The sequence below is a fragment of the Asterias rubens genome, chromosome 12 (genome assembly GCF_902459465.1).
Source record: "Asterias rubens chromosome 12, eAstRub1.3, whole genome shotgun sequence".
In the NCBI taxonomy this organism is placed as follows: domain Eukaryota; kingdom Metazoa; phylum Echinodermata; class Asteroidea; order Forcipulatida; family Asteriidae; genus Asterias; species Asterias rubens.
Window position 1 is genome coordinate 13,269,347 of NC_047073.1, and position 17,479 is coordinate 13,286,825.

At 37.5% G+C, this 17,479-nt stretch overlaps 3 protein-coding genes across 3 annotated transcripts in view; 1 reads left to right on the top strand and 2 right to left on the bottom strand.

The window, feature by feature from the left end:
- LOC117297569 (rapamycin-insensitive companion of mTOR-like) overlaps positions 1-4,934 on the bottom strand; it is a 46,526-nt gene extending 41,592 nt beyond the window's left edge. Inside the window, exons 1-2 of the mRNA XM_033780666.1 lie at positions 4,876-4,934; positions 4,734-4,781 (exon numbers count right to left, since the gene is read on the bottom strand). Of these exons, the coding sequence (XP_033636557.1) occupies positions 4,734-4,781; positions 4,876-4,921 (94 nt within the window). The 5' untranslated portion in view covers positions 4,922-4,934. The remainder of the gene's footprint in view (positions 1-4,733; positions 4,782-4,875) is intronic.
- A 1,088-nt stretch (positions 4,935-6,022) lies between these two features.
- On the top strand, positions 6,023-10,503 carry LOC117297320 (ATP synthase subunit delta, mitochondrial-like). The gene is made up of 5 exons (XM_033780288.1): positions 6,023-6,239; positions 7,102-7,255; positions 8,028-8,116; positions 9,030-9,185; positions 9,677-10,503. The coding sequence occupies exons 1-4, from the start codon at positions 6,087-6,089 to the stop codon at positions 9,156-9,158; spliced, it is 525 nt and encodes a 174-aa protein (XP_033636179.1). The 5' UTR covers positions 6,023-6,086; the 3' UTR covers positions 9,159-9,185; positions 9,677-10,503.
- Positions 10,504-12,206: 1,703 nt separating this feature from the next.
- On the bottom strand, positions 12,207-16,946 carry LOC117297998 (cytochrome b-c1 complex subunit 6, mitochondrial-like). Its single transcript, XM_033781210.1, has 4 exons — positions 16,868-16,946; positions 15,685-15,729; positions 14,974-15,135; positions 12,207-13,615 (listed from the first exon to the last, which is right to left on the bottom strand). Exons 1-4 carry the CDS (start codon positions 16,910-16,912, stop codon positions 13,583-13,585), a joined length of 285 nt encoding a protein of 94 aa, XP_033637101.1. The 5' UTR covers positions 16,913-16,946; the 3' UTR covers positions 12,207-13,582.
- Positions 16,947-17,479: the final 533 nt, after the last annotated feature.

A 17,479-nucleotide genomic window follows, 5' to 3' on the forward strand; every position in this document is an offset into this window, starting at 1 on the left:
AGTGCAAGGAGAGAGTCACAACACTCAAGGGTAAAGGTTAAAAGAGTAAAAGAAAAAAAAGATAAATTTGTTTTAAAGGGAAAGTACACGTTTGGTAATTACTCAAAACAAATTAACTTAAAAACTGACTTGGTAATGAGCATTGGAGAGCTGTTGATAGTATAAAACATTGTGGAAAACGACTCCCTCTGAACGAATGTACTTTTTGAGAAAGAGGTAATTTCTCACTCAAATAATAAAAGACTTCTAGCTTTTCTTGCAACTTCGATGACCAATTGAGCCCAAATTTTCACAGGCTTGTTTATTTTATGCTAATGATAGGATACACCAAGTGACAACAATGGTCTTTGACAATCACCAAACGTGTACCTTGCTTTTAACATTGGTGAGAAAAAAAACAATGTGAAAGGGCAGGTCTGTATTCTTGGCATCATCTTGGCATCAATCTTCAAGATCATGTTTTTTTTATTTCAAAAGGTCACTGCTTCTAGATTAAATTCTAAATTAATTCATCCTTAGTAGATAATACGGAAATGTAACAATTATGATAATAGGTATTCATAATGATTCCTTTGAAGTTGGACCCTCACAATAATAACTTGAAGCATGTGCGTGTAAGGTGCATTCTAATAATATTCTCAAGGCTTACTTACAATTCAATTCTGAAAAAACTGCGCTCAAGTTTTGAAGGATGATTTACACAGTAATCAATACAATAACCCAATTTTTTCTGAACGGAGTAATATTTCGTACTTTAGAGTGCAACGCTTGCTGCTCACCAACAACCCCGCTAAATTGTATTGGATTTAAAGGTGATCCAGGGCCTTAAACAGGATTTTAAAAATAGAGTATTGCAAACTGGTGTTTAAATTGAAAAACAGGGCATCAACATTTGTTGTAGACTGAAAACTAGGGTGTATGGTCAATTGAAAAAAAAAAACGGGGCATAAAAATTTGTGGAAAAATGAAAAAACTGGGCATGTAAGTTTTGTGGTAAACTAAAAAACAGTTCATCCAAATTTGTGATAAATTGAAAAGCAGGGTGTTAAACATGAAAATAATAATACCTTTTGATTTTGAAATGAATACATTGTTGCAAAATATACTGATGCGAAATCTGGACTATTTGTGGTGGAAAGTTATGGAAAAGTCAGATTTCGCCTAGTGATTATATTCTCTGATGGCAATGCACCAAGGAAATGCATTCAATATTTGTTTTAGACCTTGTTCATTTGGACAAACGGGCAGAGAACAATCATTTAAAAAATGATGGCCTAAAGACACCCTATTATCGATTTATATAAGACTCCTATAGATGTTAAATTTTGGAGGTATCATGGTGGTAAATTATGTACAGTGGCAAAATAAAGGATGCCATATGAATGAAATGACAACCACAGAGCAAGGATTCTAACAACAAGCTTGACATGCCTCAGGCCTAATAGGGCCTACTTCACAGAGGCAATGAAGGCGATCCCCATGCCCCCTGGTCATTGCCTTAGTGCCCTTGAATTGATGCTTCAGTGGAAATTTACAATTTCCTCAAAGGGTGCCTTTTTACCAAGAAAAAAATGCCTTGGTGCCCTTGCCCTTTAAAAAAAAAAGGAAGTATACATGCCTGATACATATTTGTACCACAACTGAGCCATACCCTTTGACCTTTCTGGTTTCTAAGAAACACACAGTGCAGACCACCCCCTTTAAACATTTCATTTTGTATCAAACCCAAATTGTTAATTTGTTATTTCCACATTGATTAATCAGTGGCACAATAGATGAATCTACTTAGACCTCAACAAATTAATCTCTTCCTCCCCGGGCTTTAATGTCGCAAATAACATCCCAGAATGTCCAGGCCTAGGGCTCTCGGAGTCAGAGTTACTCCTAAAATAACCAGTCCCCTCTTCCTTTATAAATATAAATGTAGCCTACTTCTATGGGTTAAATTTTATATTGGTCATGTTTCCGTATCGGTCATCTCACAAGGATTGACACCTTGGGGTGAGTAGTGTGGTTAATTCACAACGCCATATGCTGACCACTGATGACCACCCTAACTAGATTAGCGACCATGAAATAACTGTGTACACAACATGTCCTGTGTGGTTAAGCCTGTTTCATACTTCCTGCAAATGCGATTCAATCATGGAGGTAGAAATAGCCTCCATGATTAAATGCAATACAAACTTTTGCATCACAAATTTGCAACAAATAATTTTGCATCAGTTGACCTGCGCTGAACTCCTGCGAAACATTTGCTGCGAAAAAAAAACAACCCTTTGACTTCAAAATTCACAGGAAGTATGAAGCGGGCTTTAAGCAGTGTGATTTCTACATGTCATTTTCACACCATTGTTTTTCAAGTAACAAACAAACTATATCTAGGGTGTCATGGCGGAGTGGTTAAGTCATCGGAGTGTGGGTTCGGGTCCCGGTCGTGACACTTGAGCAAGATACTTAAACTTACCTCTCTTCACCCAGGGGTATAAATGGGTACCTGCGAGTGCAGAGGTTGATATTATATGTATGAAAAAGCCTGAAGCGCTTTGGTTGCCCGGGTTGTATACTCCCCAGGGAGCTCAGAAAGATTAAAGAAATGTTATTGCCATTGGCCAATGACCTGGGCACTAATGTAAAGCGCATTGAGACGATTATTGTGAAATTAACTATATAAATTATAAGAACTAGTTATTATTATTATGTAATAATAACAATAATTTTAATAGTCGGCCTTCTATGATGTACAACATAAAGCGCTTTGACAAGTGAGATCAAAGCATTGCAATACAGAATAGCAAAATAACTAGCTCAGGGTAAACAAGCTACATTAAAGCATATCAGACGGACAAGTGCCATTTGCAGGCCGAAACAAAAACAATAAGAAGTTATTTCACGAAAAACATCTAGAGAAAACCACAGGCCTGATATCTCATGGAGGCAACGGAGGCGATTGTCTTCGTTGCCCCTTGTCATTGCTTTGGTGCCCTTGAAATGCTCACAGTAGAAATTTACAGTTTCCTCATAGGGCGCCCTTTACCAAAGAGAAAATGCCTTGGTGCCCTTGCCCTTTCAAAAACGAAGCATACAGCCCTGAAACCATATAAAATAGAATAAGCCTTTTAAAACCAAGAAAACAACAAGTAGAAAACATTCAAAAGACCCTGTTTCATACCACAGTGCTTTGGCCAAACTTCCAATTAGAGGGATTTATTTGTACCAGTGAATCATGAAGTAGCAAAACAAGTTGTTTATAAATAGCACTTCTTGAAAATTGAAAACAAAAATCGGTACTTTTTACAGAACTTTCCTCTGTGCTTACGGTACCTGCTACAACTGCAGCATTCATAATAACTAATTAACTTCATTTTATCCTTACATAATGTGTGTTATTAAAAGCTCAATGCTTTCCAAATCCTTTGGGAAAAACAAATCTAAGACTTCTTGGGTTGGAGTATGTTATGTAATGTATAAACTGTGACTGGTTTCCTGCCAATTTATGCTTGTTTACCTGCGTTACACTAACTGCCAACTGCCATGTGGCACGTTGAGGATATTATGGCGTGATGGCTAAAGTAACGATTATGGAACGTTTATCTGACAGCCTGGTATTTCATGTATTTCGAGCAAAAATGACGTCATAAGTGCTAATTGCAATAATAATATACTTCACTGTGTAAAAATGCGGGCCAAAGGCCAGTGATTTGTGACCAGTGACCAATTTCATAGCGCCGCTTAGCAGCCGATTTGTTGCTTACTGTGCGATTTCTATTTCATAGCGCTGCTAACCGTAAGCACAGGAAAAGGCATGCTAACCTTCCGGTGCTTACCGCACGAAAATAAATGACGTCACAATGCAAATCCACGGTAAACACGCAGTATGGCCGCCCAATTTTTCTTAACCTGTGAAATACGCTAAGGCAGCGTTAAGCAGCGCTATGAAATTGGGCCCAGTACATGTAGTTCTTCTTCTTCAAAACGGCCTAGGGAAGACTGTCCATCCATAATATCTAAACTGCCCCTTTTGCCCCTCATTGTTACCAAAGCAATCTCATTTGAATAAATAAGATCCCTATACCGGGTACTGCTTTATTTGGATAACTTTCCGTATGGCGCCACCACTTTTTCACTCATTTGTACAAAAAGTGATCTCATTGAGGTAAATTAGATACTATATTATTTCATATCGAATGAAATGAAAAAGTGGTAGCTGGATACATAATTTGTCCCGTGCCTCCTTGAACTGGTTTGCAGACAAATTTCCTCAACACTTTTTCATTTGTCATGAAATAAATCGTATCAAATTAACCTAATTCCTTTTTTAGGTGTATAAAACATTACCATCATATATTATTAGTGACACATGTGTGAGAGTGACAACATCATCATGATCCTAATGTAATAGAATAGTAACATTTATAACTAAATTAAATATTTAGGGGCCTAATTATTTTTAAAATAAAAAATAAATAAAAAATCAAATGTATCCATAATCATTCATCGCTACAATTAGACTGTCACTATAGTTTAGCAATAGTAAAGAAAAAGTAATTTAAATTTCAAAACACGCACTTCACCCACTGTGATCACAGTAAACACTGACTCAGCACACCAGTATGTCAATGTGGTGGTGGGGGAGTCACCCCGCATTACACAGTTAGTAATGTTGTTCCACTCAACACTGTATAGTACATAACAATTTTATGCATTTTTCATCTAATTTTACGGCAACCTACCTTTACTCAAATCAAGCGGAACGTCGGTATCTCCACTATCATGACGACCTGAAAATAAACATCAAAACACATCATTATTCCTTCTATCAATTCCGACCAAACTACAACGAAATAAACATAGAATTGGTGAAATACGGCTTACCTTTGGGGCGCCTTCCACTCCTTCTCGGGTACATGGTCGCCGCCATACTACATGACAGAAACGCGCATGTGCATACATTGGATGGGCTGCCAAAAAAGTCTGGTGTGTCTGTGATTAACCTGCACGTTACAGTTGTGGGCAGATGAACAATATCAAATGCAAGGTCATTTCGGGTTTTTCATGGTCAGATGGTCACACTCGTCCAAATGGTACAAAGTTCAAAAACGATTACTTTTTTTATACGGGTGGAAAAAAAACTGTTTTGCACATCAGGATGGCTGGGTACTTTTGGGGAGCTGAAATTAAATTCTATCTTTGTAATTTTGTGATGCAATGGGCAACTTCGGAGTGCCTTGGATAGGCGGGCGCCCGTCCCGCCCTCCTCGTGGACTAAAAGTACTTAAGTCTTTCATAGAAGAGAGACAGGTGTACCCCCTGAGTTACCATGTTCCCCCTCACTGCTCCTCCCGGTCCCCATACTCAAGTAGGCCTAAAATGTGTGGTGGTGGTAGGGGGGCACTCGAAAAGTATCCATAGACAAAAGAAGCAACCTTATCAACAAACAGATCCGTATTATTTTTGTATTTAAGACCTTTGAAGTCATGCTCCGTTTATTGTCAATAACTTCGGTACCCCTCCCCCTTTTTTAAGGCTCTCGAGCGAGCTTGACTTCTGCTGCCTGGTCGTGTCAAATAATTTTCCAAGGAAGATGACTTTGCAATTTTTATTTTTAATTGTGTTTCTCCCGGCAACAAAAAACATTGCAGTAATATAGACCCAGTAATGGGGCTCTGTACTCTTTTTTTTTTCGAAATTTGTAAAATAAAAAAAATAAAAAATTTCGAGAAAAAAGGAGTACATCGCTCCATGCAGTTGGTCTAGATAACATAAAATTAACGTTAAGAACCATTAGGCCTATTTATAAATACAATATTTGTTTACATTCATTTATTTATTTATTTATTTATGTAACTAATATTTGTAAATATCAATAATTATTTGTATATAATCATTACTTGTAATAAAAAAATACTACATGTATTTGTGTGTAAACAATTATTATGACTTCTATTTTTACACAGACGACGATCGAATGAATAGGAAGTCATGCGCCCTCTGTCGGTGTGTCATTTGAGATCGGCTTGAATCAAGACTACGACCGGCCTGGTGGTGTGAACTTTTCCTGATCTCCAACAAAAAAATCATCAAAAATGTCGATGTTGAGGAATATCTTGAGGTTATCTGCAACTGTAAAAGTATGCAGAACACCAAAGATAACACAGCCACTTAGATGTTATGCAGAGGAAGCCTCCAAAACAGCGGCAGCGACTCAAATGTCCTTTTCATTTGGCATGCCAGGAAAGGTAAATTACTAAAAATTATTTGTATGCCTTCACACTAGTGAAGAGGGTTAAGATTCTATTTCCGACACAAATCATTCACTTTTGCTGTAAACTTTTCTCATGGTTTAACAGTTGGTGTGTCGTTACTCTTAATCTTATATGACATGATGATGTGTGACCCTAGCTATATTTGGCTGCCTTGAAGTAACTAATCGAATTCAATATATATTACAAATCAAGAGGAAAGAAATTATGGTTTTGACTGAGGGCGGCTGAGCGGAGTGAGATAGGGGATCTGTTTTTGTTTTACTTTTTTGTCTGGTAATCTGCACCTCGCCACCAATTTATCTGCTCCAAATTAGCTCAAATTTCACTTGGGGGAATTGAAACGGCTCAGTTTGAGCCAAAACAATGCCGGCTCTCCTCTGATCAAGAAATGGCTCAAATTCAAAAGATCCGCTCAAAATAAGCCAGTCTTGGCTCACATCTGTTGAGCCAAGACTGGCTCAGCATGCTCAGATATGAGATGGGATTTGGGGGGGGGGGGGTCCCGCTTGTGTGGGTTGTCATGGATGTTGACTGTTCTCCATTAGGAAAGATTTCTGTATCATGTTCCTTCCACCACTTTTTCATTCATTTAAAAAAAAATTGCTATCCTTTGATTAAGTAAATTTTGTCCATATTTATTTCATTAAACATAAGGCATAAAGAATTGGTGGCAGGGTACAAAAAAAACAAAGAGTGCACAGTGCTGCCTCAATTACCAGACATGTGATTTTGTTTTACTTTAAACTTAGTCATAATCACAACCTATAACCTGTGGACAAACCTTCCCATCCCGTCAATAACTTCACATTCTTGTTTCCTTTTCATTTTTCAACAGATGTTTTACAGCGACTCCGATGTTAAACAGATTGATATTCCGTCAGGAACTGGGACCTTTGGTGTACTCCAGCAACACGTACCAGCATTGGCCGTATTGAAACCTGGTCTTCTTAGTGTCCTAGAGCACGATGGCACCATCAACAAATTTTTCGGTTGGTGAAAAAGTCTTCATTAAACCGTATTAAACTATCCCATATAATGTACTCTTTGCCAAAGTGAATGAATTAGAAGGAACGGGGCTATGTTACTTAAAGCCACTGGACACTATTGGTAATTGTCAAAGACTAGTCTTCTCACTTGGTGTATCTCAACATATGCATAAAATAATTTGAGCTCAATCGGTCGTTGAAGTTGCAAGATATTAAGGAAAGAAAAAACACCCTTGTCGCACCATGGTCACACAGTTGTGTTCTGATGCTTGATTTCGAGACCTCATATTCTAAGTCTGAGGTCTCGAAATCAAGTTCCTGGAAAATATCTTCTTTCTCAAAAACTACTTCACTTCAGAGGGAGCTGTTTCTCACATAGTTTTATACTATCAACCTCTCCCCATTACTCAGAATCAAGAAAGGTTTTATGCTAATAATTATTTTGAGTAATTACCACTAGTGTCCACTGCCTTTAAGGATTTCTTTGCAGGGGATTGTATAAAATAACAAATTTTCCATCAAGGAGACTGCAAAGCTCCTCTCAAGTCGTTTTATAAAAAAAAGATAACTGGGTATGGAATTTACAGGAACAGAGCGCCATAGCAAAATACTTTTGAAGAATTTTTTGTGTGTGACAGAAAGTACCAGATATGAAATGTGGATAATTGTGAATATTTTGTCCTGCGGATAATTGAAAATATTTGTTGATGGCAGTCAGTAGATGATAATGTAATGTGGATAATTGTGAATAATTATACATTATTTTGTATTGCAGTCAGTAGCGGTTCTGTCACAATTAACGCAGATTCATCAGTGCAGGTCCTAGCAGAGATGGCTGTCCCCTTAGACCAGTTGGATTCAGCTGTAAGTCAAATCATCTTATCGTTTGTTGGGGGTGACATATCATTCCTTGCACTGCAAGACTTTACCTAGGATTTGGTAAAAAGGGTGTCCAAATTAGCTATATAAAAAACTGGGTGTCCAAATTGTTCCCTTTTAATACATCTATTTGAAATGACAGATAAAACAGGGTGTCAATATTTATTAAAGGAACACGTTGCCTTGGATCGGTCGAGTTGGTCTTTGAAAAGCGTATTTAACCGTTTGTTATAGAATGCATATGATTATGAAGATATTTTAAAAGTAGAATATAATGATCCACACAAGTATCACTCGAAATTGGGTGGTTTTCCTTTTACCTCGTCGACAAACACGGTCGGCCATTTATGGGAGTCAAATTTTTTACTCCCTTAATGGCCGACCCGTGTTAGTTCGCAAAGTAAAAGGAAAACCATGCAATTTCGAGTGATACTTGTGTGGATCATTGTATTCCAATTCTACTTTTTAAACATCTTTCTAAACAAATTTTATAACAAACGGTTACAAACGCTTTTCACAGACCAACTCGTCCGATCCAAGGCAACGTGTTTCTTTAAAACAGGGTTTTAGAAAAACACCCATACACCCCTCTGGTCAACACTATGTTGCACTAGTAGCATAAATCATCATTAGTCATAAGCTGTGTCATTCAGTGTGGGATGTACCGTCTCATGCATCTAAGCCATTCAACTTTAGCAGGCGCTTACGCAACTGCACAAACACCTTTTGTTTTAGTTTTATGAGTTTTAGTTTATTGACACTGTAACTGTAATCCCTAGCCTCTGGCCTGTGGTCCAGTGCAAAGTTTGAGCCCTGGCTGATTACTGAGGATGTATCTCACAATTTAGGATACACTAAAATTACCGACTCTTTATGTTTTGTTTGTTCTTTGTGTTAGGCGGTCAAGGAAGGATTGTCCAAGGCCCAGCAGGAATTAGCCGCAGCCAACACGGACCTAGCCAGAGCCGAAGCTCAAATAGCGATTGAGACACATGAAGCCATGGATCAAGCTATTTCTGCAAAGTAATCTCCGAATAGGATTGTTTCCATTATGGTAAGAAGTCTCTCTTTTCTTCACCGCTGTTTCTGTAACTGTTTTAACGGGAGACTTTGGAACACTGTGGCAGCAGACTGACCAGGTTAAACTTCATTGTTTACGTAGTTCTGAGCATGTGCACATTACAGAGAACAATGGATTTACCTGGTAAGTCTGCTGCCACCTAGTGTCCCAAAAGTTCTCCGTTGGTAGAGCGCCAGCATGTTAATCCCAAGGTTACAGGTTCTAGTCCTGCTCTAGTCAAGTTTTCTTTGTTCATCCCCAAATTATTCAAAAGTTACATAGTCAGTTTCCTTAGTGGTTTATTCATTGATATTTGAAATAAAAAGCTGCATCCTCTTGAGATGATCCGGGGAAGAGATTTCCCTAAGACACGTTACTATTTAAGTATTTAAGAGACCACCACATCCTTTGCGTTTTGCTTTGGTAAACATTGGTATCACATTGTGAGTGAATTAATGTAATTTTTTTCTTATTCTTGCCATCAGATTTTTGGATTTTCCAGAGTTTTATCAGAGTACAGGTTTGATTCGTGTCGGCTCACTACCTGCAGGTTGGAATAGTTTAACTGGAGGGATAAAAGCGTTTGTTGAGGGACTGACTGCCTATGAATGCATTGGATGTTTTACTTGACTGGTCACAGTAGCTCATCAGGCAACAAACCAGAGCAGTCTCAGACTTACTTGAAACATTTATCCGTCTAACTTGTGAACTAAGAGATAAAAAAACGAAGAAATTACACACTTCATTCTTCAAACTTATCTTAGTTTTTGATGTTATAAACAAATCCATTTCCAGTAAAAAAAAACATAACTGAAAGTTTAGACTGAAGTTTACTTCACTACATGATCCACATTGACTTCTACATTTGTAGGTAGTTTAGCCAGACCCTCCGTTCAATGACACCATTCTTACATTTGAGATTGTATCCCTTATAAAGGAGATTTGTTCGAACTCTAGAAACTTAATGAAAATTATCCTTTGTGTAAAAGTTTTAAACATGATTTTCAAAGTTTTGCTCCCATTTGTTTAGACTTACGATTGTCAATGCAGCAGTTTTGGAAGACGACAATTTCAATTGCTCTTAAATGTTTGGAGTTTTTAACGGCACTGGTGATGTTTTTGGAATTTCCATTCTGTTTCTGTTTGATTGTTAGATCTTTTATAATACTTCATATTTGGGTGAAACAATTATAATTGAACTGCTTGAAATAATATTGACAATTATTAGGATGGCGGCCCTCTTCACTAATTTACATTAGATTGGTGAAGAAATTTTGTTATGAGTGAAATAAATTTGATGACAATAATTTAACTCTTTTTTGTGTTTTATGGATTCTTTCAAATTATGTGAAGACAGTTCACCAGTAAGAGTTCTGGGCCCAATTTCATAGAGCTGCGTAAGCGCCGCAATAATATTTTGAATCAGCCAAAACGCCATTCAATATGTATCATCTATAACTGGTATCCTGCTTAAATTTTTTGCTTAGCAGAATTTTTTTAATCACCAATTGCTGCTTAAAGAGCTCTATGAAATTTGTTCGGTTCTTAACGGCATAATTCATTAATTGAGAAATCTTTTGCTTAGGCAGGTCCATTAAAGGGACGGTACAGAATTTGTAAGAAAAAAACTTGTCTAAGATCACAGATTTACATGAAACTTACACGGAACACACAACATCCCTTGAAATATTTCTGTCTGAAATGTCATTTTTTTATGATAAATAAATAAATATAGTTTCCCATTTGGAGTTAAACAGTTTTTCTCGTGACCCAGATGGCTTATCGATCTCAAAGTACCAAGTATAGATGATGTGACCTCTGACGTCACATGAAAACCATAACATGATTCGCGCGCATATCGCCGGGCAAAACCTTTGTGTTTTGGCAGCTAGCTAGCTAGTGTATGAAATCTTACCATGAATACGCATCTTTTTGCCCGGCGAAACATGACATATTACAGTGTTTTTTCAACAGGGGCTGTTTGAATGTAAAACATAGGTCACATCGTCTTTACAGTGCTAATACACATCAGTGTATGTGGGTAAAAAAAGTAAAAGTAATACACTTTGTGAGAACTTGTTACTTTTTCTTCAGAATGAAGTTCCTGTTTCAAGAAGTGTCTGAATTGTGAAAGTAGGGATTGATTTTGGTTATAATTGTATTATATGTAAAGACAATACACATAATATGCATAATTTGGAACTGAAAGTGTGGAACAGCTCATACAGTACCCTCACCGAGGTCAAAGGAAGACTTATTATTGGCCGACAGTTATGAGAAAGGGGCTCTCTTTGACAAACACCCCATGTAGATGACGTCACGAGCTCCAAATAGACCGATTCATTAAGATCCGCCCCATTGCGTATTGACTAATCACAACGCAACGAAGGTCCGACAAATAAAGTCCGACATGCGTGCGCGTATGCTTGGCATGCGCGGCAGTTGTGCAGAAAGGAATTGGAGAGGCTCACGTGTTCTTGCTCACTCGTGCGTCGTGGGCGGAGCCTAATGGATCGGTCTATAGCGCCATCACTGATGCAAATGAAAACACATTTATAATGCACCACGTGTCAGAAAGACACTCCTAGCGCAGGAGCGATGCAGAAGCAAGTTGGCTTACATTGAGTTAAGTAGATGACATTTTATGCAAGAATTGGATTTTTAACCGAGTTTTGAAGATGGTACAAGTGGTAACTTGTGGGAGGGGGGGTGTGCACCCCATAAGTGGCCAGAGTGCGAGGAGAACTCGGGGAAAATACTGAGTATACAGTGTTAACACACATCGCTGCATATGAATAAAAACCAAAATTAATATTCTTTATTCCCATCTATTAAATTTGTTGGGAAAAACAAAAACACAAAGGTGTTCGAACACAACTGTTAACCTAACCCAAATTAATGTTTTCTAAATCCATTTGCAAATTAGTGAAATTACATGCACCTCAGAACTCAAAACAGACAAACAAGACATACATGTGTTGCCCAGACAAATGTTGACCACATAAACACCAAAACTCAATTTTACTAAACTGCTTTAATGACTTCACAAACCTTAATAAAATCTTTCAAATTAATCATACACATTCAATCCATTAAATCACTCAAACTAATAATTATCACAAACTCACTTCAAAGAGGTCTAACTTCAACAATAATGTAATATGCAAATTCAGACTGGATAGTTTCATCAAATTTGACTTCTGAATGAACAACAAAAAACCCAAACTTGTTTGATTGTGTTCATAAAAATATTTTTTCAGCATAAAAAAGTGTTACACAAACCAATTTAACAGTTTTATAATTGAATTCATCATTGTGTCATTGGAAAAAGTTGTATTTCCCAAAATGGCATTTTTATTACATGCGCGTTTGATGTCAAACACACAAGTATGCACCGAAACAAAGAGTTTCTGCACATAGCGCAAGATACATTTTTGCAAATTCGAGGTACAACATTTTTTTCACTCCGAAGACTTAGTGAGAAGAACTTTTCAGCATCAGAATTTTTGCTGAAACTAGATGTGAAAAATATTGTAAAATACAAATATTATTATATTTTTGTAAGATAAACTCATGAGATCAATGGAGCTATTTGTTTCAAATTTGAGGTTGACACGTTTTTGAGAAAACCTTCATAAATCTGTAAGAATATTGCCTAATTTACAAGTAACATTTTTGTAAGTATAGTAAACACAAATTTCTGAAGCAAGCTTCAGAGAATACCAATTCACTAAATTTCTGAAAAAGTATATCAAACAAGCTTATGTGATGTCATCCTCCTTGGGGAAACAATATTAATGAAAATTGCAAATTAGATGTTGAAGAAAAAAGTTAGCTGTAGTTATTCAACATTTAATATATCAGTCAAAAAAACAACTCAACAAAATCATGTGAATGAGGTTTCAGGTATAACTTTTGTGTTTTACTTTCAATAAGTTTTACATAGCACAGTAAATGACCGCATACCCAAACTAACTTGACATGAGAGAAAATACTATCTTGTGGTTATGAAAATATTGCATGGTTGGTAAAACTTCAGCTCAACAGGAACTAGTTTCATCAAAATGTTAATCCAAATCAAACTTGAGACTGCCTTGGTGAGGTCTATCAAACTAGAGCTGGTAACCATATGCAAACAATACACATCAAATGACAAACTAGCTGGTAAAGTTTTTAGGAAGCAAAACATTTCTCTGCTTTTTCATTTTGTACGCTAAGTAGCTTTATGAAAGTATCCCAAGTGACGATCAGTTTAAGAGGTCTGTGTGAGATGTCTGGAAGAATTTATCCCCATAGATGGTCAGGTTTAACGGGTCAGTGTGAAGAGTCTTGAAGATGATCCAACAACAAGACGCTAATCAAGTGAAGTAACTACAGGCAGGATATTCACATCATTTTACATTCTTGAAGATCTTATCAGCAGACTGAAATAAAGAATAATACATAAACATTCAGTTTGGAACAACGAAGGAAACGGCACGAGTAATGGTTTATTTTTTTAACACAACTTGGTTTTCATTTGTGTAAAAGACATGTCCAAAATGGTGGCTATGGCTTAAGCTGGATCACCATGTCAACATGCATTGATGTATAAGCTTCCCTTAGCAACAGCTAGAGCCAAAGCTACTAATTTGTACTCAATTTGAGCCAGGGCTCGAATTTGGGGAAAAAATCCACAAGACCGCAGGGCTTGTTGCTCAGAATTTTTACTGGACCGGAAGATTTTTTACAAGACCAAAATTTTATTAGGAAAACAAAAAGTTCACACGATAGAACAGCAGGCCTTTTTAATCCCTTAGGAGGCTTTTTTTTTGCTGTGAAACCCAATCAATAAAGTTCCATATACCTACTTCACGTCATTCTCGTCGCCTCAAAAAATAAATTCTGATTTGACAGGCAAATCACCAACAAAACACTGCAACGCGCAGCATTCATAAGAAGATCGTCATAAAAAGAACCAAAAATTTGACAGCAGTAGTCAGAAGCTCATCACTGTTGGTAGCCATACTTAGCAAGACGTTTGGCAACAAGACCTTACTTTTAATCCATGCAACACAGGGATGTGTGGTATTGCAACCAGACCTTCTTAATGCAAATTCAACACTCCTTTGTAAGGTATCAGACTTTACACATGGTCAGTGGTAAACAAACATCGCTGTACTAAGGTGTGCCGCCGCGCCGGGTACCAACACATCACTCCCTCGTCCCCGCTCGCTCACTCCCCGGGTGCATAAACATAAATGGTTTGAGACTAGATGTACAAGGTGTGGGCATGAGTAAACTGAATGGAAAACTTGTATGCAGCCTGATGAACGTGAAAAAAGGACGGATTGACGTTCCGCAGGCAGGCTCAGAACACTGATTTGACGACAAGTAAAACAAAAACTTTTATTTTAAATGAGATTGAAAAACATTTTTTAATGAAAGATAATATATTTCATATAATTATTTGTAATAGTAACTATATTAGTATGCATACAAAAAACACAAGACCGCTGGACTTGTTCGGCATAAAGTTTACTGGACCGAAGCTAAAATCACTGGCCTCGGGCCTGCGGTCCAGCGTGAAACTCGAACCCTGTTGACCTACATGTACACATGGTGTAGGCTCCAATAGTAGACTTTTCATGCCTCGTAAATAACAGTTTTCTGATTTGTCCCAAGGGAAAAATAAACAAATCTGGAGAACAGACTGAAATAGGAAAAAATGTCATGCCTGCTTAAATGTACCCCAGCCTGAGAGGCTTTCATTATAATACACAAATTTAACCTGAATACTCACACAATGATCCACACAGTGGATGAAGTCAAACAGCTCCTGCGTACATGTCTCTTCTGTTTTACTACGACTAGAGACCCTATCGGTGCAGACCGCCAGCTCTTCCTTCAATGCTTCACAGTGATGACCCTCACGACACTCCTCCAATATGCCATCTCTGGGATCCTGGTAGGGGTACGACAAAGCAAAATGCAGAATACATGAAATCATGGCATTATTTATATATAAAAGCAGGACAGTACATTTAGAACTGAGAAGTCTCCCGAACATCCAATAAATCTACTCCGCAGTAGTAGAATAAAGAACAAACTCTACCTGGCAAGTAGATACACACATGGAGTTACCACAATCCAAAAATATATATTAATACCTCACCATGCAATGCCTCAAATCCTACAAAGTCAACTTGTTTTCAATAACCGCAATTACTATGCCATAGATCATGTGGGCCAATCGGCGCCATCAATCGATTGACAAAAAAAATTACAATTGACAACATACGCAGTTTATGATTTAGTTACTAATTCCGGATCCAACGTGGCATCAACATGGTACAATACTATTTGTAACATGTTGGATATGTTCCGACCATCCCAACTTGACATTCATCCATCTTCCCAAAGTTGAGACGCCCCAATTTTAACATTCAAGTTTGGACCAGTCACAACAACTTTAGGAACAGATTTCAATAAAACCCTCTATTTCTAATCTCACCACAAGATCTTCTTCATCCTCCTCCTCCTCTTCTTCTTCTTCCTCCTGCAAAAAAAAAAATCAAAATAAAAGAATGATTTAACTTGACACTCTGTGTCTCTGGTAATATTTATGTCCCTCCTGTTCATTCATATCGGATTTTGAATAATACTCAACCGGGGAATGTGGGTTGCACTGCAGTACCTAGTGTAGTAGTAGCTACTACTAAAAAGCGGGGCATTTTTATTTACGAGTATTAATTATGTCACCCAGACCGCACTTGTCATGTAGAGATGTTTTAAAAATGACTTCACAAAACAGACGTAAACTTAATGGCACTCTCGCCGCAGTAATCGGAGTAAATCAGTCTGACTTGTACAAATTCAATTTTTTTTTTTTGCAATTGATCAAATCGTTATTAATATTATTAATTACTAAGTTGTTGTGTGAGGGAACTCGTGAGCGAGTGGAGGGAACAAGACACAGTTTTTCAACGCATTGACCAGTGAGCGAACAGCTTCATTTCAAGAGAGGGCGCTGTTGAACCCACACAGAGATAGGATTGCGTGCGCCACCGTGCATGACAACATCACTGCCTACCAATATTGTGAATCACAATCAGGTGCAGTGCTCAATCTCGTTAACGCTATGAATATGATAATTTAGTTATTATATGAACACAAGCCTTCCATTCCAAGGAAAAGAAAGTTATTTATGAGAATGTAACTTGTGAACAACTGGAAAACATTGCTGTATTATTCAAAACATATTTCCCACCATATTTCCCAAGCTGTATCCCACCATCCAGCAACTTTTTAATTTGTGATGAAATTTGTCTGCTCGTCGTATTTCGTAACAAGTCAAATGAGATATTGCTTTTGATAAAAATGATTGAATAACTATAAGTAAGTGGGGGCAGGACACGGAAACATTTCCCAGTTTCATGCACTGCTAACCACAATGTTAACCAATATTAACATAACTTATAAGTCCGACTGTTACAAATTACCCCCCCCCCCCAAACTCAACTGGGATTTTTTTTATTTTAACAAAAATTACATAATCGAAACTCAAGCTAAATCCCACGCAAATGTTACGTAATAAACCGCTTTTAAAAAGCAAGCTATTTGAAGTAAGTACCCTTAAAAACGTATTAGTTGATAAATAAACAGTGATATATTTCTTTGAAAAGCAGAAATTGTACCTCAGGAGGATCGTTCTCGAACAGTCTTTCGTCGTCGATCGCCATTTTGCAGATGTAGTAACTGCAATATCTAACCGGTATCTGGTGTTGTTAAAACGGTGTATCCGATTGGTCAAAAGTGCCAACAGACTATTATTCTGACCAACCATACTAGCTGTTCCATGTAACCAAAAAGTTGAGGCAAACGTGCTTTTGCTCGGGTCGTCGAATGATGGCGCCCTTCTTCAAATTGAGAGTAGGAAAAAATGTTGGTGGGGGTCGGGGGGGGGGGGGGGGGGAATTCTGGCAGCCCTTTACAAATTTGGTTCTCTGGAAGAGTTAGTCTTCGGGTGATGTACACATTAGGATAAATTTAACTCTTAATACACAGGGATCAAGAGTGAAGCTCTCAATCATGTCAATTTGCTTTTTGAGAGTAATTTTGTTTTTGTTTTAAGAACAAAAAGGGCTGTGCATGTTTAATTAAAACATCGTTCTTGACAAACTAAAACTAAGGACTTACTCAGTTCAAATAACTGCAACTGTGGGACATAAAGCAAGTCCACATTTTATGCCAACACAAAACAGTTCAAACAGTTCCTATAGCATCGTACATGTATAGGGAAGGGGAAG